Genomic DNA, 24,369 nt, shown 5'->3' with positions numbered 1-24,369 from the left:
GGGTTTTGTCTGATTGTAATTTGACGTTGTTACTAGATGCTTTTAACTTTACATATTGAGTTTTTGCTGTGAAATTTTTGATATGCCGTGAAATTTTTGACGGCTTATGATGTCTCCTCTTTTCTTTTTATAACCTCGTCCCCAATGTTCTTCACCCAACCTTTGAAGCTAGCCTCCCTATTAACATAGCTAGTTGCTACCAAAGGCAAGCCCTCTTCAGTGGTTTGATGATTCGAGAAGAATTCGTCCGTCGTTAATTGGTTGGCTTTCAGCTCCAAGGATTTTTCAAAAATATATTAATGGCGGTAGCGATATTGGTATGAGATCTAGAAAAAAAATTTTTTAGAAGATTTATTTAACTTTTGCTTATAAACTAGCTTATGTTCACTGTTCAATTAAGTTCACTGTTCAAAGCTAGCACAACTTGACAATCCGATTGATACAATCCAATCCATTTTTTTAGTTTTGATTCAATGACTTCAAAAAGTTCATTTTTTTAAATCTGTTCACTTCCAGTGGTTGAATATTTTTGTCTACGTAACTGATATTCACATTGTTGCAAAAATGAGGATTTTCATTTCGAATAATGCAATACAAAAACTGTAATTGATGCAAATGTTGCTTATTCTTTTCGTTTTCGACGAAAGTTCTCCGTAGTGAGTTTCAAGAATGCGCGATAGCTGGGCAAAGGCAAAGATATTTATTGTGTGGTCCGTCGTTTTAAAAAAAAATTAACTATTTTGGAAAATCTTTTCATTTTCAAATAGTTTAGCTGTTTTGCTGAAAATGAAACTGCAGATAATTTTACAACAGAATTCCGAAATAGTTCTGAAAACAACATTGAAAAATAAGTTAGGTGAGTAAATAGGTCTTCAGTGGGCCGTTCTTGATGCATCCAGGTGTTTTCTCGAGCTGATATTTTTACTGTCTGATTACCTTATATATGTATAGTGTCTATGAAAGTCACCTGGCAATTCAAATGGGTTGAGCAGAATAGCTATCGAGCTTGAAGAATAGATTGTGAGAATTAAGCACAAAAGAGTTGGGCGTTCAATTTAGATTTTTTTAAAATATCTTAAATTCTTATTTTGCATTAGTATGTTCTCATGTAGCGACAAGTTGGATTTGCTTTAGTACTTTTGGCAATGTGAGTGCAATGGCCGAAGATATAGAGGCCTTCTTTACACTGAAAGACGAGTTATTCTTGAGTGTGGAGTATGCTAACTCAAATGCCTCTGAAGCTGATCGATTGGCCGACAAACTCCTATTTCTTATGCAAGACATTAAACCGAGAATCAACAATATAAACAACAAGACGCTGGAGTTGTCAGCTCAGACTAATTTTCCAGACTTAGGTAGGCTCTTGTTTTTGTCACTGTGATACTATAAATTCAAAACCAACAAACTAGTTTTGATAGTTTGGATCATATATGCTCAATTGACATTGATTAAGAAACGGTCTAATTAATTGATCGTTTTCATTGTTTCGTTCTTTTCTGGAGCATCCTCCGTTAGAAAGAAAAATTGATATGGGGTAAATTGAATGTTAACAAATTGAACTGTGAAAAATTGGCATTGGTTGAACGCAAAAAGCACCTGGAAAAAGCACCAATTTTGAAATGGGGTTTTTGGATAAAATGAAATGACAGTAACTGCTAGCAATAATGAGAATGGAATCAAATGGGGAAATGAACAAGGAAAGTCGATGGTTGCCAAGATAGTGTTTTTAACTAAAGAGTTTTCTGCATGTGTTGTGAACTACTAATAATGTCTCTTATTTTGAAATAGGCACACTCGTTGGCTCTCAATCCCCAGATGAAGTCCAGGTGAGAAAAGTTTTCACAAACTTTACTGAAAAATGTCACGTCCTTCAATTTCTCCAGAAGTTTCCTCCTGTCATCTTCTGTCACTAACCAATCTTTATCTCCCCAAAACATGGCAAATTTTGTTCTGTTTGCTGTGCTCTTATCTCTTCTGTTTATTCTCTCTATGTTGTACAGTGGTGGTTTTGTAGAATTGTAGTGTAGCATGTTTATTTTGCTATCATGGAAGTCAAACTTTGCTTGCTTTTGCTCTATGTAAACTTGTGCAAAGTGTCGTACATTTTGAACCGAGGTTCCAGCTAATCCATGCGCTAGATAGGCTTTCATTTGGGAGTTGTTTCTATGTAGAGTTTGATCGCTGTTTCCTGAGAATGACTGCCAAATATACTCTATCACATACGCAGAAGGCAGTGGGTAAGTATAAGCCCATATAACCAGGTCTATAGGTGGGGTAGGGCCCAATCGGATCGAAGGTAGATATTTCCCAGCGTTATACGCTGCCTGTAGCAAATATTTTAAAGGACTTTTCATGCTGGTTAGGCTGTAAACTGGTGTAAGCATGAACGCAGTTTCTATTTTATCCTGAAGTGTTAAGTCTTCGGACATTTGCAAGAATGCCATTAGCGTTCCTTGTGAATGACCGACGTAGAAAATTTTTTGGCGTCCAGTTGTATCGATTACATAATTGACAATAGCGGGCAAATCGTACTGTGCCATTTGCTGGAATGAAAACTGCCAGAACTGGTAATCGACATTGCTATCGTATTTCTGATGTCGTTCTCCGTAAAAGTTGCCTCGAACATTACCTAGCCAGACATCAACTCCCTCGTCTGCCAAAATATAACCCAAAGATTGGTTCTGAAAGTTTTGAACCCAAATTGTAGAATCGCATTCGAAACCGTGCATTAGTAAAGCAACCGGGGTGCTGGTTCCTGGACTTACAAGAGCTGAAGTATTGGTAACTCGTTGAATGTCGATTATGTAACCGTCGTGGGTTGTTACAGAATGTGTTACGCAATCGTATCCTCGGCTTTCGGCTAACTCGCATGTCGTGGCTAAGTAATCAGGATTATGGTCAGTTGATAATTCGATCAGCAACTTGTTGGTGTAGTTTATAAATGTTGGTAAGGTTAAATAAAAAACGAAGAGAAGTAATGATGAGGTTGCCAAAAATTTGGACATGGTAGTATTCGCGAACGACATTAGTAACTATTGATATTTGAGAATTTGTAGCTCCTGTTTTTAGAATTAGTTTGAATGAAAACAGTGTGTTCGTTATAATTTATGATGTATGCTTATTTTACCACAATGCTTTAACTCTATCTCTTATCTTTTTATAGGTCGTTCATGTGAACGAAACTCAGTTTTTGTATCACGTTCTCTCGGTTATTGAAGAATTGAAAGCTGCAAAATGATAAATGACTATTGATAGAGCTGGCAGTGAATTAAGAGTACAAAATGACTCAAATTTTGTAGTATAAGCTGTAAAAATTAGTAATTATTGGCTGAATAGAATATAATTAACCAGATAACGCGCCGCATTTGCAATACAAAGAAAGCGGGGAAACGCCTCAAAAGGAAACAAGTCTTATCATCTCACCACGGATTAGCAAAGATAAGCTGACTTTAATTGGAAAATAATTCTTCTCTTGTGGGGATACAGGAAAATGGGCCAAATTAAGCGGAAACAATTAAACTTGAATTAGAAATGTTGTTAACTTGGGGCGTCTTATTGACTTAAAGCGTCTAAGAATAGATAATGTGACTTGTACACTCAAATGCGCTCAAATTTAATCTTCGATTGAAGTGTTTTGACCAAACAGACACTTTTCTGGTGTGTCAATATGTTAGGAATCATGTCATTTAGAATGAGCTAATTTGCCCATTTTCTGGACGAAGGTTGTTATGATAATGAAATGACAAGGGTTAGAAATTTCGGTGTCTAAATAAATAACATTGAGGTCAATAACCTATTCTAAAGGATAATTTCACTCACTATATAATTTTGACTGACTATCGGGATCGCAACTCTGTCAGAAAGCCACGACAGAATGTGAGATTCTAAGATCTAAAAAAAAGGTTGACGGATCTTTTCAACACCCCCTTTTTCTTATTCGTAAATAGCTTTTAAGCAAGCAATTTACTTAATAATCTGAAGTTCCTCAACCCTATGATTACGTGCAAATCGTTAAAATTATGCAATAATAAAACTTTGACTATAGAAGGGGAGGCTATTCAATTCTATGCTAGGTACCTAACGGGAGACCATTGCTGAAAAGATAGAAGTCGGGTAACTGTAAGTAGGACATCATTGGTAACAGAAATGTTGGGTGGTGTTCAAAGTTAGGGCGCGTTTTCATTGTAGACTCGTCCAGTTAAGTTATATAGAGCTGGAACCCAAATCCTGTGACTGAAACTTAAATCATAAGCGGGTTATACTGGGGAACCTGAAATCATTTGCTATATCTCTGCTATCAAGTTGTATTCATACCATCAATTTTAAAGATGTAACCAGTCAGTAGATTTTTAGCCCACTGTTCTGTATTTGAACAGGTAAAGAGTCACTGGATCAGCTGAACCAGGAGCTGGGCCAGATTGGATTTAAGAAGGACAGGATCTTGGCAGCTATCAATCTGATTGCAGACACACTGGATCAGTTGAAAGCAAGTCAGTTAAAGCTTATTTACTTCTGATTTTCAAACTCTAAATCCCATCTTAATAGTTGGTATGTACGATGCACGCAGTGGGTATTTGTATGATGTATGTCTAAAAATATGGAAATATTAGATGGACACAATTTCACTGTACGCATTTGCAAGGGATGGCAAAGCTATGCTTAAAGGAAGCGCAGGATGAAAAAAGGAAACGTCTTTTTCGTAAGGCTATGTTCTGCTTCAATGGGTTTTTAGATTTTCTCTAACTAATGGTGGCTTTTGAAACGAAAGACGTTTCAAAAGCCACTGTGGGAAAAATGCAAGCATTTAAATGCTCAGATATTTACTGTTGCTATTTTGAGCGCCTTCTTAACGCTGAAATAGATGGATATCAAGGAATAAACTTATTCGGTACGCGTACACTTATGGGTAAAATCTGAATAGATATTGTTTAGAAATTCTGGGTTTAATTGACCAAGTTTCAGGATGACAAACAAATCTATTGGCGACGGTCATTAAGTTAATTTGCTCTCATGCAAAGTTTGTGGGCACTGAACTGACTCCGTCAGTCTGTTTTTCACCTAATGCAATTTTTCGTCATGCCTATTTTACTTTTGTTGTTTACTTTTTTAGTCTTCTTTACTTTTTAGATACTGAAAGCTATATGAAAAGTGGGCCTAATGTTCTTTCACTGCTCAATAAAGTAGCTTCACGGTTCAATTTTGATAGTTCGAATGTTCAAAAATAAATTCTTATCAGTTGCAACTCCTAACAAGTCTAATGTTTTTTAGTGCTCTGGAACAAAGTTTCGAGAGGAGAATTGGTATTCTGCAAGTTTTTACGTCCAACAAATTTGGACCGTGTTGGTGCTCTGGATTTTTTTATAAGATGTCACATAAGTTTAATTGCTCTCTAAGGAAGTTCGAGTCAATTATTGTGAACGTGTCTTTAATGCAAAATTTTCTCATTCTGAAATAAAGTCTGATGCTAAAAGTGATTGTGAGCGAATGAGAATCAAATTCATCGTAGCTTAGTTTTTAAGATATCTGATTGTTATGGCATTCAGTTGAATTAGCATCCTTAAACTGACCTTAGATGTAGATTCCAAATGTGATAATATTGTTGGAAAGGACTAATTTCAACATGAAGTTAATTTTTGAAGTGTTTGAGCCAGAAATGGTATTTTTATTTTTTTCTCGTCTTGGGTTTTGACAATTATGCCTCCAACTAACATTGTTCAGGGTTCATTGAGTATTTTTGCAATCAAAAATTTCTTGTCGGTTCTGGGAATATGTAATTTATTTTCCAATTTTCTTCACATTTTCGAAAAAAAAATTTCTTTTTCGAAGTTTTGAAAAATTATTTTTTTGATCGAGTTTTTTCGAAAAATTGTTGTTTTGAATCGAGTTTTTCGTAATCGTTTTTTTTTTTGAAAAATTGTTGTTTTTCTAGGCTTCTTAGTTTGAGGGGCTAAATAATTGATGTAGAGCATGAGTGGGTTAAGCGATATCTTTTGGTGGCACAAAAAAGTTTTAGCAACAGTAGCAAGAAATTGAGCAACTGTTTTGTAATTTTGCTAATTGCTCTCAAACGAAGTTTGTGGATATTAAATTAGTCCTGTCGGTCTCTTTTTAATGCGATTTTTTGCTTGATCGATTTTTCGTCTGACTCATTTGATTTTTCGTCCTCAACAACGGGATTTAACAGGTAGTGCCCAGCGGGCACTAAGTGCTCTTAGAGCATTTCAGCCCACTATGCGATTCACAAGTATGCGATTCACAAACTGTTTTCGAGACTTATACTTATGGTGTGAAGGGCGATTCTCAGAAGTTGACCCCCACCCCCACTTTGAAACTTTGACTAACTGGAACACTTTGAAACTTTTTTGTTTTTCAATCGACAATGCGTCGACTACCAGCGAGCTTCTCATAAGTTATTCACATTATTGGGCCTTTTTTCAAATACATCTGAACCGTTTCATCTTGAAGAAATCGATAAAAAACCACTTCTTTTTGTATTGAAATAAATTTGACGGGGAGTTTTATTGTAGCGAGAAAAAGAAGTTCAATATTTTTGGTCCACGAGGCAACTGTCACTGACAATGATGTTGTTCTAGGTGACTTTGTGAACTGGGCCAAGAACATCTCAGATGTGGCTGAAGAAGTATCTGAGAAAGTGGACGAAACAACTAAGCAGATTGGGGACATCAAAAAGGAGGCGGATGAATCACTCAAGAAGTTGAAACGACTCCAAAAGGATCTACAGAAGACAAGAGAAGATATGAGTGACACAGATGAACTAGGTTTCTATATTGATAGTTCAATTTTCAAATAGTTATTCTTGCATAAGCTTAATCGTATTCCGACCAGGAAGTGGGTTGTGCTTGTATATTGCATTTAGCAGTTTTGTATGGGATAAGATCAATTAAGAACGAATCCATAACAAAAGTACTAGTTTTTGCATAATGAGATTGTTTCGTATTCTGTTTCCACCAGGAAAAAATGGGAGGCTTTGCTATTAATCCTCTACAATAGAAAGTGAATTGTAAATGACAAATAAATAAATATTCCTTTGTGATTGACAGTTGCAAAGTTGCCTGCACTGACAAGGAAAGCGAAGGACTCCATGTTGCGCAGTGAAGCAGACATGAAGGCAGCTGAAGAGGTGAAGAGTCAGTTGGACATAAAATTTGCACGACTCAATGACAAGCTCAGAGAGATCAGATCTGCCATAAACATGGTATACTTTCAGCTACCATTTAGATTTTTTTTCAGCTCATTTTCCCGCGTCAAATTTTGGAGGATAAGTCGCATAAGTTGATATTCGCATTTGAATAAGGGCCACATCTTTTTAATAGCCGCGAAGCGATAGCTGCTATTATTGGGGAAAGCGTGGTTTTCTACAATTCAAAGAATTTGAATTGTATTGGTGCGCTGTTTTTTTTTAAGATGTGGCCACACATTTTTCAATGACTTTGATCTTTCAAAACGGGATAAACAGGTAAAGCCCAGCGGGCATTAAGTTTCATTAGAGGCTCAATGTGCGCTTTAGTAGTGCTTCAAGCGCTTATAGTGGTGCAGCTGCTGGGATGGCCTTAATTTAAGGTTAAAAGGTCATTTTTAGGAGTTTTTGGGCTCAATGCTGCAATTTCTCATGTTTTTTGTGATTTTTTTGTTTTGATTAGTCTTAGGTTGAAGTTTTTTGATGAAGGACTTTTGCGAGACAGAATTGTTTGTTATGACCATTTTATGAGCTATATGTTTTGGTACTATAAATGCAAACACGCAAAATGATACTCTAATTTTTACAGTTTTTTTCAGGTTTTTTGAAAATTTTCATTTTTTGAGTTTTTTAGCCCTAGGTGTAAAGAAACCTCCTGTAGGGTTTGATAAATTGTTTGATGATAGATTACTGCATAGTTGCTAGTGGTAACGGAATGATATTTAACTTTTTGCCATCATGAATTTTAGCATTTTTTGACAAAACTTGCAATTTTTTTCATATTTTTGACATTTATTGTCATTATTAATAGCCGCACAGCGATAGCTGGGGCTATTATTGGCCTTCTCTTGGTTTTTTTTATTTCGTCGTTATGATTTTTGTTACGACCATATGACGTCACAGCCACTTTTTGTTCATTCGTTCATGCAAGTTCAACTGAATTGCATGTGTGACGTCATTTTTTGCTCTTAGTGGAGCGAGTTTTTTTGTTCATGCGCGTGATTAAATTTTTGGTCACACTTGACTTACCTCACTCTCAAAAATGACTTCCTCTCTTTGAAAATGACTTTTATTTACTTTAATTCAAAGAGATAAGGTCAAATGGGTGTGTGTCACTCTAAATGAAGGTTATTTGAGATCAGCTAATAGAGGCAGCAATAACTTATACAGATTTTTAATCAAAATATAACAGATCAGCCTTCAATGAAAAGACGAAATTTTTTGGTCTGTCTTTTTTACTGTTTTTTTAGACTGCCGATCTACGAATCTATTGCGGCTATTTTCTGGCAATCTGCCAGCTATGTTTCAAGTTGTTTGAGTCCCAGGGGCAAGAAAACCTCATCAGTGGTTGGATGATAAGCTACTGAAAAATTTTAGTTGTCATGGAATAGGTTTCAACTTTTGAATTTCACAAATTTTAGCGATTTTTTTTGACAAAATTCGCATTTTTTTCAAGTTTTTGAAAATTTTCGTTATTTTTCTTTTTTTCCAGCTTCAGGGACCAGGCAATCTCTTTTGAGGTTTGTTAATAGGGCACTGCATAGTTTCTAGTAACAATGGATTGGTTTTTAACATTTTAATGTCTCGAATTTTAGCATTTTTAAGATAAAATCTGCATTTTTTTTAAGGTTTCCTAAAGTTTTTGTCGGTTTTTGATATTCGTCTATTCTCAAGTGCGAGAAAACATATTCCACGTTCTAATAAAAAGTTACTGCATGGTTTTTAGTTTCAATGGATTTGTTTTCAACAATTTAACCTTTGGACTTTTATTTATTTTTTCTTGCCTCAGTAGCCAGGTAACTTCATCCAGAGTTTGATAGTATGTTTTTAAAGAATTGCTAGGGGGCAATTGTTTCTATATACTTTTAATAGAATGAATTTCTATTTTTTGAAGTTTGAAATTTTAAAATTTATTGTCTATCGATCTATGAGCCTATGAGTTTTTTGAAGTTTGGAATTGGGTTACTGGATAGCCTCTAGAGACACAGAAATGATTCTGAAGATATTTATATCTCGATTTTCAGCAACATTTCCTTATAATTTGCAATTGATTTCTTTTTTTAAATTTTTTTGGTCATTTTCGAGCTAATCGATCTTCAAGGGCCAATGAATATTTTTCAGGTCTTGCTCATATAATACTGGACCGATTTCAGAAACAAAAATTGGTTTTTAACATGTTTTTGAAAAAATAGGTATTTTTAAAGGGAGCAAATTTTGTCTTAGGTTTACAAGCTTCTCGAGTTTTAGCTATGAGTATATTTTTGTTTAGGTTTGATTCTTTTAGTTTCTCAATTTTATGAGATTATTTTGTTTGTGTTCTGGCTGAAATTGTTCAATTGATGTGCTGGTCAGGTAGAGTACGTCTGAATTTTTCATTCAATTCTTTGAATTGTATTTCAGGACTTGTCCTGCTATGTTTTTTTTAATTCGTCGTCTGCATCGATGATTCTTACGACCTGACTTCTTAGAATTGACTTTTTAAATGACTTCAGTGACTTCTACTGCTTTGCAGTTAAAATTTGAGTGCGTGACGTCATTTCTGCTTTTAGTTCAATTGCATGACTTACCTCACTCAAAAGAATGACTTCTGAACTCACTTATGGAACTTTAAATTTTATGAACATTTACTAGTTAAAGATCAATAGTGTGCATCTAAGTAGTGCCAAACTTATGTGCCCTAGTTCCTGAGTAATAGAGTCTTGAGTTTTAATATCGAATATTAATTTTGAAAAAGCTCGTTTAGGGCTTTTTCCTTATAGACCGTATGTGTCATAAAAATGACAGTCCGAATCTAACCCAAAAAGTCTAGTGGTCTATTAAAGGAGTGGTGGTCGATCTGTTAACACCACAAGCGTCTATTTCATGGAAGGCCACAAGCGTCTATCGCTGCTGTTTTCCGGCAATCTGCCGGCTATGTTAATTAATTTTATTCTTTCGGGAAATGAGAATATTTTTTCTTACATTTCGTCTTTTTGCGTCCAAAATTGTGTAAGAAATAGAGCTCGTTCGAGTTAACGTCACATGTCATTATTAATAATCAACAAGAAAACTGCAGCATTATTGGTGGTGTAATGGAATGGCTTCTATATTGGAAATTATACGTCGGGAAAACAATGATGAGATTCCTTGTTACTGTAAGTACAAGAAGTCCTGATAAGCTGGTTAACGTTAAGTTTGTTGCAGGGAATGTGGGCAATGAAGTTTGACCCAAACCAAAAAAGCTATGCCAAGCTCCGAACCCCCGAGAGTATTCGCAGACAGTACTTGCAACACGACATACGTCTAGTGATCTCAAGTGCGGACTCAGATGCTAATCCCGATGGGTTGTTATACTTCGTGGGCAGCTCGAGTGAAACCTCAAACTCAAAATCGGACTACATGGGTTTGCGTTTGAAAGAGGGAAAACTGGAGTTCTTTTGGTCAACGTCTGTGGGTCAGCGTCATCTAATCTCAACGGATGTTGCATTTGAGCCCTCAGAATCCTACACAGTTCGGGTGATCAAAAGTGGATTTGAGACTAAACTTCTCGTTTTCAAAGTTGATATGAAGGTGTCATCCTCGGAAAATGACGGCGAGCTGGTTGCAAGCAAAGCTTTCAGCGAACAGGAGCAATATCCCAAATTACTGATGCAACTTGATGACAATACGCAGTACTTCTTTGGCGGCATACCCAGCAGTATGTCTAACTTTGTGAGCCTAGTTGGGAATATTGTTCATTTCAAAGGTTGCATTCATCTCTTCATGGTTAACAATGTTGTCATGAATTTGTGGAATTATGAAGTTGCGTCCCAAGTTGACTCTTGTTATCCAGAGAAACCACAAAGTCCTCACTACAGCTGGGATGATTACGGCTTTGCATGTTCATGGGAATCGGATTCCTATGTCAAACGGGAAGTACCAATGGATGCAGTATTTCCAATAAGAGAGCGGATGTCCCAGGAGACTATCAAGCTCTCGGATCTGGACACACTGGATTTGAGTGATAACACAACTTTGCTGGCATACGCAGTTCTCAAAAATAAGGAAGCTCAAAATGCCAAAACAAAACTAAACGATGAGTTTCTTCGACTGGACTGTTATGATGACTTCAGTTGCAAGGTCAAGGCAGCTGATGGCACAATAACTAACGTTATTGAGCTATACAATAAACGTGAAGGATTGAAGCAATCGCTCTCGGAGATAAAATTGGACTTTTTGAGTCAAAATGACGATTTGTTTCTATCATCTGAGCTGAAACTATCGCAGGGCTACAAAATCAGAGGTAAACGTGAGATGATCAAAGATACAGACTTCGCGGTTTCTAAATTACAACAGTACGATTTGGATCTTTTCGTTATTGGCATAAATGGAGAAGTGAAGCTGCTTCAGAAACTTGAAAATGGAAAAACTTTCAATGATTCGGACTCACTGATTGGTTGCTTCCGGTTGAAAGATTTGTTTGCCTCTCCAACTTCACATAGTGAATGGCTTGATTACGACAATTGGGCGCATGCTGGACTTTACCTGTACCCATTGGCCAAACCTGCTTATACTACGTTGCAGCTAGATGGTGCCAAGGGTACAATGTTTGCTGTAGTGAATCCGCCAAAAGTTGAGAACCGGCTTGGATTTCAAATCAAAACTGATGCGAGCAAAGCACTCATTATGTTCTTGATGGCTCCAGACGAAGTAAGTAACGTTATTGCTTGTTCATGTGTTCGAATGAAGTTTTAAGCAATTATTGTGGGCCGATTTTGGTAGCCCTGCAGAAAAAATATTTGCGCTCAAAGGAAGTTTGATGCAAATACTGTAGTTGCACTTGGCCGTTTTTGTTAGAATATTCTTTTGGTCGCTTGAGTGATTTGATTTTTCGTCAAAGGAAACGTGATAAGCTTGTAAAGACGGAGGGCATTAAGTAGCTGTGTACCTCTATTGGAGCCTTAGTAGGTTTTATGTCTAAGGTATTAACCGAAACTGCTAAAGAAGCAGAACTTATCGTTATAAGGGCAATTTTGATGAATAGACACTGAGCCCCCCTCCCCTCCAATTGATCAGTTCAAACTAAGCATCAGCAGTTAGCGCACACAAACTCTGATTATAGCATCAATTGAAAAAGTAACTATAAAACAAAAATTGACCAAATGAGAGCTTCAAATTTTATGAAGTGGTGCCGAGATTATCACAGTCATTTTTCTAAATGTTAACTTCAAATATTCAAAACAATCAGTAGAAGAAAAACACCACTTTATGCGAACAAAATGTTACAAATTTTGAAAAACAGCTCAAAATTTGGGCGAAAATCAGACATTTTTAAATCTTTGAAACCATTTGCTCTAAATCAAACAAATCGTTAGTTTAAGTAACGATAGTTTCAAACAAACAAATATGCGCTTTTGTGGAGCACAAATTTTGTTTATAAAATATGATTTGAAAAGAAGAGCGATGAATACAAAATTTAACGAGTTGGCCAAAAGTTCTGAATTCAGCTTACTTTTACTATTTTATCCTATCGCCTCATTTTGTTTTATAGCATGATAAACGAGTGAATCCCGGTGAGCATTAAGTTTTCTGAGAGCGCAACTATTCTCTAAGTATCTAAGTGCGATTCACCGAAGCCTTTTAAGAGACATAAATTCATGATGTTAAGGGCGTTTTCTTAAAATTTTTTTTATTTATTTTCTAAATGGTTTTCCCAATCCCTTCATAGTCCATTCATGGTCAAGATTTTTTTGTTTAGTCTATAAAAATTCTTTGAATTTTGTCAGGACTTGTCCTGCTGTTTTTTTAAATTCGCTTTACCTTTTGATCACGTTTTTCGTTTTACATAAGTTCCGATATTCATGGTTGACGCACTCGCTTTATCAACTGAATGGATTTTTTCACTGAATTCTTTCACGCATTGAATTACGCAATATAGTGAATACGGTCAATGTCAAAAGAGCAAAATTAAAAGAAACGGTATAAAGCGATAAAACCCGGTGATTAAGTCATGGTGCATTAGTTTATCAAAGTTCATAAGAGCGATTGCTCATGACATTAGTGTTAAGCTTAATAGCTGTCCGCTTAGAAGCTGAATTGAGGATAATTTTAGAATCTAACTGAAACTGCACACCGAATTAGAACACTTTTTGAAACTTCGGAAAACATTTTCAGTTTCTATCTCTTCCTTTCTTTTTTGTTTCAATCCAGATGTGCGTCAAGCGGGTCAGCGCAGCTTTTTTGCGGCAATCTGTCGGCTATGTTTTATTGTTGCAAATACAAGTGACTTCGATGAAAAGACCATTTTCGTTCTGGTTTTCTATTTTCTAATAAGAAACTTGTTGCTTTTGACGCCTTGGAACGCTGAAAATTCGCCCCTTTAGTTAGCATAGGAACAAAAGTCAGCACCTTTGGTTAACCTTGAAGTGGCGGAAATCCATATTTAATAGCCGCCCTCATCTTCTCAGCCGGCTATTATAGCGCTCCTAATTTTTTTTTACTTCGTCGAACTTTTTTTCGCTTTACCATTTTGCCGTTTTTTCGACATTTTGCGTGAAATCTTTGACTTCTCTAGGCTAGTTTCTCTCTTCTCTCATTCTGCTAAAAGTGAATTTGAACATCAGTTGCTCAGCAAAACAATTCAAAATGAACAGAGTCAGTATAAAAAATTGAAGACAGAAATAGAAACGGGATAAACCCATAAAGCCCAATTTTAGATGCCCGCTATTTGAACGTCGTTCCTATAAGTCTTATCAATCATCTCTTATGCTTATTGGTATTGATATTAGCCCGTGTAGCCTCTCTCTAAGAAAGAGAAGTATGTTCAACTACGAAATGCCATCAAAATATATTGGACTTAAAAAATTTTTTTGTACAAAAATATTTTTTTTTCAATGTCTTCTATTCGTTCAATCCCAATCATGCTTATTGGAATCAACGGCGGCTGTTTTCCGGCCATCTGCCGGGTATGTTTTCTATTTCATTGACAAAAACCCTGTCATTAGCTTTTCCCCCAAGTTGGAAACAAGACAAAACATGGATGCCTGTAGCAATTATTAATCCTTCTGGTCTTGTGTGTTGCAATTTCTTGTACTACCAATTTTTCGTCTGATCGTTTTCTTCGTCTGACCACTTGACTTTTGGTTCTCAATAACGGGATTAACTGGTAAAACCCGAAGGGCGTTAAGTTACTGAGCCTTTCTAGTCTCTATGTTTGCGATTCACTAGAGGTTGTGGTTCTTAAAGTGACCCCTACCCCCGCACCTTGTCCACCTCATTCCACCCCCCTTAACTCCCTCATTCACACGTCCTACATCTCACCCCACCCCCTATTGAGCTAGCGTATCTAAGTTGTATCCAGCTACTCACGAAGCCGACCGTTCGCCCGTCGTTTGAGAGCAATTCGCCCAACATTAGTTGGTTATGTTCTTTTTATCATGGCTATACCTGTATCGATCATACGCCTGGAGTTAGATTGTCCCATGAACAGTAATTGTTTTGCCTCGAAATCAATAGTCGCCCGTTCATTAAGTTAATGTAAAATATCTCTTCGTGGGTTAAATGTATAATGTTTGAGAAGTTATTAATTGCTCTTGAACGCAGTTCATAGCAATTATTGTAAACGTGTGTGTCTTTTTTTATGCAATATTTTCGCTTGACGGTTTTGACTTTTCGAGTGACTTTTACGCCCTTGACTTTTTGCATTTCGCGTGATCTAAAATTCTCTCTCAATCACAATTTCAAGCAGCTGAACTCAATTGGCGGCAATTTAATACTAAAAGTCAAATAAAAAGTGCGCCGAAACTGGTGTCATTTTTTTACTTTAAATCTTAATAGTTGTATATGTTAACCTCTAATGTGGTTATTTGAAGCCCACTATAGAACTTCTTAGTCCCATTTAGGCTACCCCTCCCCCTCCCCCCCCCCCCCCCCCCCCCCCCCCGACTGAAGCAGGCTGCAATTGATTAGAGCTCCCACTAGTCGTTCAAGAGCAATTCTTCCGACGTTTAGTCGGTTATGTTTAGTGGTCGCGACTATTATTGGGCACCCTCATTCAAGTATTTTAGAGGGTTGAATATTTTAAATTGATGCTTGAAATAGTAAACTATAACTCTTAACAACAGTGCTGAACACTCAGTAGTACGCTGTTTTCATCGAACTTGGTCTGTGTTTCAGAAATCAGGATTTTCTATATCAATTGTGGATGGGAAGGTTGCAGTTAGAGAGAGACGTTCTAAATACCCGGATCAAATTTACTCTGCCAATTCTGATTATTCTATAAACGATAACCAATGGCACTCTGTGGTTATAACGAAACACATAGCCAGTCGACAATGGATCATAATGATCGACGACGATAAACAGAAAACCACTGTTGTACAACTCAAAGATCTCAATACTGTAGAGATTATCTCTGGTCAAATACTCTATGTGGGAGGGGTGTTGTCCGATACATCTGCGGAGATCCAGAGTCTAGCCGTAGAGACTGGAAGTTTCAGAGGTTGCTTAAGAGATGTCGTATTTGACACTAATGAAGATAACAAAGATGATACGGAAGGTGATGTGAACAGTGAATTTGTTCCGGCTTTCAAGTGGAACAAAATGTTGCCAGGAGGAACTGGGTCGCGAGGCTATGCTATTGGATGCCAAAGTTGAAAACTGGGGCGTAACTAGCCATGAACTTAAAAATTTTGTATTCTACAATATTTATTTCTAATTGCACTAGAAATCGAATTTGAGAACAATTTTTGTTTACTAGCTTGTTTTTGATTCTCAATCTATGGCAAGCCTAGCGTATTTACCATTTACTTTGGGTTGTTTTCTCTTAACCTTCTAACACTTTCAAAATTAATTTTCACAGATAGGGAGTTATTGCAGTTTTAGACTCTTCGGCCCATTTGTCCTAAAAGAACATTTTCTGCAACGTACCATTTAATCAGCTCCTCTGATTAGCCATTTTTTTCATATTTATTTACATTTTTGAATAATTGAGAAGTCAGTAAACTTCTGCTTCCAGATTTTCCGTTCAAGTAAAAATTGGCCCGCAAAAACTGGCTCTCTCTTGAGAGCTCCTGACGTCAAAATTGCATATGAACAAGCATTTCATTTTTTTAGTTTTCTAATGACACGATTACAGAACTACTGTCTGTAATCTGCATTTTTTGAAACTATTTTTGCGTATGTAGTTTGGATGTTTCTATCAGAGTAAGATCCTTTTTAATAACATCTGTTTTCTATAAATTTGCGCGCGTCAAAATTTCAACACTAGATTTTTTTGTAATAAAATCTCCAAATTCTAGCTAGAAACAATTTTATTCCGTTTATCGAACCCGTAAACAGGTGTTCTAGATTAAATGAAAACGTGAGATAATGTACAACAAAATGTTACTAAAAATCCTGATGGCTTTAATTATTTTGACAGAACTTAGCTTCAGAATTAATTTGCCATGAAGACTTCAAATTACTCCAACCTTTACTGCAGAAGAGACCTGTATTGGTGAATTTCAAAAAATGCTTTATTTTTATAAATCATTTGAGTTTGATCCCTGTTAACATTGACTTCGAACTCAAACACGACTTGGTCTAAACGGAATTTTCCGATTATACTTATAAAAGAATTATTATGGAACCAGCGGAATTGTTTGCAAAATACTTGCAAGGTAATTTCGGTTAAAGTATAATTTTTAATAGCCGCCCTCATCTTCTCAGCCGGCTATTATAGCGCTCCTAATTTTTATATTACAATCCAAGAATTGGATTGTATTGGTGCTCTGTCTTTTTATTACAATTCAAAGAATTTGAATTGTATTGGGGCGCTGTCTTTTTTTTAAGATCTGTTCACACATTTTCATGATTTTTGCAGTCAAATTGGAATAGTGATTTTGGTCTCGCCGAAACAGGAAAGGGAGCGAAAAAGGGAGTGGTTTTGCGGCGTGAAATTTTTTCGCTCTAAATTTAAATTAGAGTGTGAAAATGGTGTTTGAACAAAAATTTGCTTTCTCGCTAGTGGTTTTTTGTTCACATGCCGCAATTTCACTTTGATTTTTACTGTTTTTTCAATTTTTTGGATCGGATTTTTTTCTAAATGGTTTTTCCAATCCATGCATAGTCCGTTTTAGGTCTAGTTTTTTTAGTCAATGAAAATTCTTTGAATTGTACGTCAGGACTTGTCCTGCTAAGTTTTTTTTATTTTTGTAAGATGTTTTCACACCTTTTTTCATGACTTTGAGCTTTCAAAACAGGATAAACAGGTAAAGCTCAGCGGGCATCAAGTTTCATTAGAGGCCCTTAGCCGCGTTTAGTTCTTCAAGTACTTAGAGTGGTGAAGCTACTGGGAAGGCCGTAATTCAAGGTTAACAGGTCATTTTCAGAAGTTTTTGAGCCCAAAATGTTGCAATTTTTTCGTTTGTTGGACCAGTCTCAAATTGAGATATGTAAAAATTGGTAAAGGTCTTTTGCAAGACGTAATTACTTTTTATGGCCATTTTAAGAGCTATATGTATTGCTACACCAAACATAAACACGGTAATTTATTCTAGTTTTTAAAAATTTTTCAAGTTTTATGAATATTTTTGTTGTTTCAGCTCTTGTTGTCACAATAGTAGGTTATTTTATAGTTTCTTGTGGCAATGAAATGGTTTTCAACTTCACGAATGTTACCAATTTTTTGATAAAACTTGCAGTTTTTTCCATTTTCTGACATTAATTGTCATTAGTCAAGTTTTCCAGCTCCAGGGGGCAAGAAATCTCGTCTAGGATTTGCTAATAGTTTACTGCAAAATTTTTATTGGCCATGGCATTAGCCAATTTTTCAAAGTTTTGAAAATTGTTGTCAATTTTTAGGTTTCGCTAACCTGAACAGCCAAAACATATCCTTTAGGTTTTGAAAATAGGTTACTGCATAGTTTCTAGTGGTAATCGAGACCTTGTTTCAAGATTTTAATATAAAAAATTTTTTGCGATTATCAAAATGTACTTTTTTCTTTGACTTCCTGAACTTTTAGTCTTTTCCTCAGTGGCCAGAGATTTGCTGCTGTTGAGTTTGCTAGTATGTTATTGCAGAGTTTCTAGTGGCAACAAAATGTTTTTTTGTTGTCTTTTTCTGAGTTTAACTATCCTAATGCCCAACAAAACTTCTTAAATGTTGCAGATGAGTTACAAGACAGAACTAAACAGAGGAAAAATGATTTTGAACATTTTTCCAGACAAAATTTCGAAAAATATCTTTAAATTTTGCCTTTTCATTTGAAAAATATTTCAAATTTTTTTGAAGCATTTTCCATTTTTTTCCGAGATTATCTACCTTTAGTGTCAAATTATTCTCTTTCAATTCTTTTGCGTGAGTTAATGACTATTTTGCCTTGTGTCATAAATGGCCTTCAGGTTAAAAGCTTAATTTAAGAATAATTGTTCTTTTTGTTTAGTTTGATTCTTTTAGGTTCTCAACTTTCGAGATTTCGTCTTTTTGGCTGGGATTGTTCAATTGATCTGCTGGTCAGGTACATTAGGTCTCTTTTTTATTCAATTCCTTGGATTGTATTTCAGGACTTTTCTTGCTATGTTTTTTTCGTCGAACAAAAAAATGTTTTGCTTTACCTCATTTTGCCGCTTTTTCAACATTTTGCGTGAAATTTTTTCGACTTCATTCTGCTAAAAGTGATTTTAAACATCGGTTGCTCAGCAAAGCAATTCAAAATCAACAGAGTCAGTATAAAAAATTGAAGACAGAAATAGAAACGGGATAAACCCATAAAGCCCAATTTTAGATGCCCGCTATTTGAACGTCGTTCTTATAAGTCTTAGTTATCACCTCTAATGCTTATTGGTATTGATGGTAGACCCTGTAGCCTCTCTCTAAGAAACAGAAGTATGTTCAACGAAATGCCATCAAAATAAATCGGACTTAAAAAATGTTTTTGTACAAAAATCTTTTTTTTTCAATATCTTCTATTCTTTCAATCCCAATCATGCTTATTGGAATCAACGGCGGCTATTTTCCGGAAATCTGCCGGGTATGTTAGTAATTGAATTTTAAGGATCTTTTTCTGTTTGCGCATAATTTTGTCAGGATGAAATTGCACGTCGTTAAAGCTTATTTGGAACAAAATTACACAGGAATCTCAAAATTTCAATGTTCTCTTATTTTTTGCAGAACTTACACAATTACATTTGTCTATGATCTGTGAAATGAAAACGTTTATCCATTTAACTTTTCTTCAAATACTTATACTAATTTCAATATTCAGATCATATACATTGGATAACAGCTGTTTTCGTTTTTTGCACCTAAGTGCTCTTATTTTGGCAAGGAACGTAAAATTAAATTTTGTAAGTTATTGTATGTAATGTTGTTATTAAAAACTGCAGATATTAATTTCTAAAGAATTGTAAAGTTGAAAGAAAATGGGAAACACCGTTCTCGCTACTTCGATTATGGTGCGACCTGTTCATGTAATTTGAACATTTTGTAAGGATAGTTATCCTACAAGGTCTTCAGCACAGCCTCTCAAAGTCAAATTTGCTCAAACTTAAACTTTATCTGTGTCCGATATCTGTATTTAAACTTTTTGTTCACTAGAAATTTGTATAAAAATTCAAAAACTTGTCAATATCACTCAAACGGTGCATTTTACCTCATTCGTAAGCGTATACCAGTTTTGAAAAACTAAACATAGGGGTAAGAAGAAGTGGGAAGACCTCTTCCCATAACAAAGTTGAGAAGCTTTAAAAAATAAACGTGTTGACGTCTGCAATTTTCTCCAACTATCCACTGTTCGTCAATGTAAACACTTAAACCCAGCCGCACAAGTAAACTAAACCGAAGACTCATAAAACTAATCTTTTCAAAAATTGATTCAATTGTTCTGCTTGAATGGCACTAGCACATGCATAGCACCAAACCAATATGACGCCCAAACATCTTTAAACGAGAACAACTATTTAATCAAGCAAAAAATGGGCTAAAACTACACATAAATGGGAGCAAAAATAGCATAATTTATCAACTCTACTTTTCTAGAAAAGATCTCCAGTGGGCAATCCAAGTAGTTCTGGTAACCCTGTCCGCGACCCAAGTGGGTCCGATACCACGTGCTCGCCTTTGGCTAATATTATCCCAGCTGATTATTGCCAGGATGGTCTGGTACGACCTGCGAGCGACGCAAGTCAGTCTTATTAGAGCTGATTAGAAGTTCACACCTCAATTTGGGTTTCATCAAGCCATCGGTAACTTCAATCAAATTCTTGTGGTCATTCTATATAAATCTCTTAACAACAACCCAGAACTGCATTTTTTTGCTGAACTATAAAATTCGGCCACTTTTGAAAATGCTAATATTTGCCAGTTGTAGATAATGAGCCACCAAACTTTGGATGTGTTCAACTGTTTTAATCAAAATTGTACTCGAAAAGTTGTTAGAAAACAGTACCCCATGGATAATCAATCTATGGCAAGCCTAGCGTATTTATCAGTTACTTTGGGCTGTTTTCTCTCAACCTTCCAACACTTTCAAAATTAATTTTCACAGACGGAGTTATTGCAGTTTTGGACTCGGTGCATTTGTCCTAAAAAACATTTTCTGCAACGTACCGTTTAATCAGCTCCTCTGATTAGCCATTTTTTTCGTACTTATTTACGGTATTGAATAATTGAGAAGTCAGTAAACTTCTGCTACCAGATTTTCCTTTCAAATAAAATTTGGCCCGCAAAAACTGGCTCTCTCTTGAGACCTTCTGACATCCTGAAATTTCAAACGAAAAAGCAATTCATTTTTTAGTTTTTTAATGACACGATTATAGAACTACTGTCCGTAATCTGCATTTTTGGAAACTAGTTTTGTGTATGTAGTTTGGATGTTTCCATCAGAGTAAGATCCTTTTTTAATAAGTTCTCTTTTCTATAAATTTGCGCTTGTCAATATTTCAACACTAAATTTTTTTGTAATAAAAATTCCAAATTCTAGTTAGAAACAATTTTATTCCGTTTATCGAACCCGTAAACAGGTGTTCTAGATTAAATGAGAACGTGAGATAATGTGCAACGAAATGTTACTAAAAATCCCGTTGGCTTTAATTATTTCGACAGAAATTTGCTTCAATTTATTTGCCTTGAAGACTTCAAATTTTATTCTAACGTTGACTGCAAAAGAGACTTGTATTGATGAATTATCGGTAAATAATTTTATTTAAAGATGATTACTTTCATTTAAAGGAGTCAGATCTGAAACGAGGGAGGAGTGTGTCAGCAGGATTAACTTGATACTAATGAGAATGTAGCTAACAAAAGTCTGCATTAAAAATTGCCTGAGAGCGACCAAAAAGACTAATAAAATTCAGATAGGTCAAAATAAGCTAATGCTGAACATAGGGAAATCAAAGAAAGCTTGAAAGCACCTTTTAATTTTTCATTTCATGCCATGTTAATGGTATTTCATTTCAGATTTCAACTCACAGAAAATTTTTTGAGCTCTCATTTTTGCGCTGCTAGTTATCTGACCCCCGGAAAAACAAACTTGATATTCATTTAAATGATTTTTCAACATCATGGCTTAATTCGAAATTGAGCCATGATCTTGATCAAAAACTTGACAATGGACGGTTTTCTGATTAATTATGATAAGATCTGAACCAGATTTAACAATAAGATATCTTGAAAAAATCCAAGACCTGGAGAAAAATTTGAAAACATGAAAAGATTTCTTCTACCCTGTAAAAACATGATGCCAAAGGAGTGAGTTTTTCCTGCATAACCTTAGTGTTTCTTTTGTTTCAAACATTAGGACCCGATAAATGCTGTTAAAATCCTGGAGATTCTTTTTAATTATTCGATCATTATCTTATTTATTCAAATTCGTACACAGCTTCTGCATATCCTTGCATATCTTGTCGATTTCTTTCCAAGAATTGTAAAAAAATCTTAGTTGGAGTTTTGCTTTTTTGTCAGTTTTTGTAGCAAAATTTCCTTTCGCAGCGACCAATCTAAGAAAATCATTCTTATGTTAGAATTGGCAGCCAAACCAACATTCAACATGTATCAGCATTGTATTAACATGATTCAAACGAGATCAATTTACGCTTTCATTGAACGGGACAAAATCATTTCGTGACAAAAAATGTTTATTAAACAATAGCTTTAGTACGTCAATTTGGTCACGCTAATTTTTGTATCACACCTTTCCTCAAGTTGTTTTCAGATTTTTCTAGTGACTTCTGCCGGTTAACATAGGCATCTGCTTTAACGGCAAATTTATGAACAATTTTCTGCCAATTCAAGACACCAAATTTTGAACAAAAAATTGATATATTTCGTCTTTCCAAGTTGACAGTGAATGCCGTAGCAAGGTTTGTATTTAGTGGACAACTAGAGTGAAAAAATGAACAATTTTTGTAACTCCCTGTTTCAGGTGAAGAATAGGCTATGGGTGGAGACTCTATCAATATGTCTACATTGTCAACATTTGAGTAAAATTGTGAGCAGATTTGGGTAGTTTCTTTCAGTCAAACATTATGTTGTTTTGAACCATAAAAGTTTTAATAGCTTCGAGGGGGAACAATTTTCCTCAATGACCTTTAAATAAATTTCATCAATGATGATTGTTTTGATTTAAAGGAGTGAGATCTCAAACGAGGGAGGAGTGTGTCAGCAGGATTAACTTGATACTAATGAATATATAGCTAACAAAAGTCTGCAGTAAGAATTGGTGAGAGCCAACGAAAAAGAAATAGGTCAAAGCAATCTAAAACTGAACATAGGGAAATCAATGAAAACTTGAAAGCATTTTTTTAATTTCTCATTTCATGCTATGTTAATGTTATGTCCTTTCAGATTTCAGTTCACGAAAAAGCTTTTCGACTCTCAATTTTCGGCGGCTATTAATCTGACCCAGGGAAAAACAAACTTGATATTCATATAAATGTTTTTTTTTCAGGATTATAGCTCAATTAGAAATTGAGCCGTGATCTTGATCAAAAACTTGACAATGGACGTTTTGTTGATTAAATATGATCAGATCTGAACCAAATTAAACAATAAGATATCTTCAAAAAAATCCAAGATTTAGAGACAAATTTGAAAAGATTTTACTACCCTGAAAAATCAAGATGCCAAAGGAATGATTTTTTCATGGATGGTCTTAGTGCTTCTTTTTTTCATATATTAAGACCGGATAAAAGCTGCTAAAATACTGGAGATGCTTTTCATTTATTCGATCATTTTGTTTTTTATTCAAAGTCGTACACAGGTTCTGTATGTCCCTGCATATCTTTTCGATTTCTTTCCGAGAATTGTAAATAGATCTTAGTCGGAGTTAAGCATTTTTTATCAATTTTTTTAGCAAAATTTCATTTCACAGCAACCAATATGAGAAAATCATTCTTATAATAGAATTGGAAGCCAAACTAACTTTCAACATGTATCAGCATTGTATTAACATTATTCAAACGAGACAAATTTACGCTTTCAATGAACGGCACAAAATCATTTCGAGACGAAAAATGTTTATTAAACAATAGCTTCAAGACGTCAGTTCGGTCATGCTATTTTTTGTATCACACCTTTCCTCAAATTGTTTTCAGAGTTTTCTAGTGACTTCTGTCGGTTAACATAGGCATCTGTTTTAACAGCAAATTTATGAGCATTTCTCTGCCAATCCAAGACACCAAACTTTGAACAGAAAATTTGAAATATTTCGGTTTTCCAAGTTAACAGTGAATGCCGTAGCAAGGTTGGTATTTAGTGGCCAACTAAATGAAAAAATGATCAAGTTTTGTTACTCCCTGTTTCAGGTGAAGATTAGGCTATGGGTGGAGACTCTATCAATACGTCTACACTGTCAACATTTGAGTAAAATTGTAAGCAGATTTGGGTAGTTTCTTTCAGTCAAACATTATGTTGTTTTGAACCATAAAAGTTTTAATAGCTTCGAGGGGGAACAATTTTCCCCAATGGCCTTTAAATAAATTTCATCAATGATGATTGTTTTGATTTAAAGGAGTGAGATCTCAAACGAGGGTGGAGTGTGTCAGCAGGATTAACTTGATACTAATGAATATATAGCTAACAAAAGTCTGCATTAAGAATTGCGTGAGAGCCAACGAAAAAGAAATAGGTCAAAACAATCTAATACTGAACATAGGGAAATCAATGAAAACTTGAAAGCATTTTTTTAATTTCTCATTTCATGCTATGTTAATGTTATGTCCTTTCAGATTTCAGT

The 24,369-nt window shown here is 35.3% G+C and overlaps 2 protein-coding genes across 2 annotated transcripts in view; one reads left to right on the top strand and one right to left on the bottom strand.

The window, feature by feature from the left end:
- Nucleotides 1-15,913, top strand: part of LOC142342745 (uncharacterized) — a 70,818-nt gene extending 54,905 nt beyond the window's left edge. Inside the window, exons 6-11 of the mRNA XM_075394278.1 lie at nt 1,135-1,355; nt 4,377-4,490; nt 6,594-6,779; nt 7,062-7,216; nt 10,382-11,866; nt 15,332-15,913. Coding sequence (XP_075250393.1) covers nt 1,135-1,355; nt 4,377-4,490; nt 6,594-6,779; nt 7,062-7,216; nt 10,382-11,866; nt 15,332-15,811 — 2,641 coding nt within the window. The 3' untranslated portion in view covers nt 15,812-15,913. The remainder of the gene's footprint in view (nt 1-1,134; nt 1,356-4,376; nt 4,491-6,593; nt 6,780-7,061; nt 7,217-10,381; nt 11,867-15,331) is intronic.
- Nucleotides 1,522-3,727, bottom strand: LOC142342746 (lysosomal acid lipase/cholesteryl ester hydrolase-like). Its single transcript, XM_075394279.1, has one exon. The coding sequence runs from the start codon at nt 3,024-3,026 to the stop codon at nt 1,731-1,733; it is 1,296 nt and encodes a 431-aa protein (XP_075250394.1). The 5' UTR covers nt 3,027-3,727; the 3' UTR covers nt 1,522-1,730.
- Nucleotides 15,914-24,369: the final 8,456 nt, after the last annotated feature.

This window comes from Convolutriloba macropyga, chromosome 7 (genome assembly GCF_964194025.1).
Source record: "Convolutriloba macropyga chromosome 7, txConMacr16.3, whole genome shotgun sequence".
In the NCBI taxonomy this organism is placed as follows: domain Eukaryota; kingdom Metazoa; phylum Xenacoelomorpha; order Acoela; family Convolutidae; genus Convolutriloba; species Convolutriloba macropyga.
The sequence above is the reverse complement of the archived record's forward strand: the minus strand, read 5'-3'. Positions and strand labels throughout refer to the sequence as shown.

Coding starts and splice junctions, on each gene's coding strand:
- LOC142342746 (XM_075394279.1), bottom strand. CDS start 3,026: ATGTCGTTCGCGAATACTACCATGTCCAAATTTTTGGCAACCTCATCA.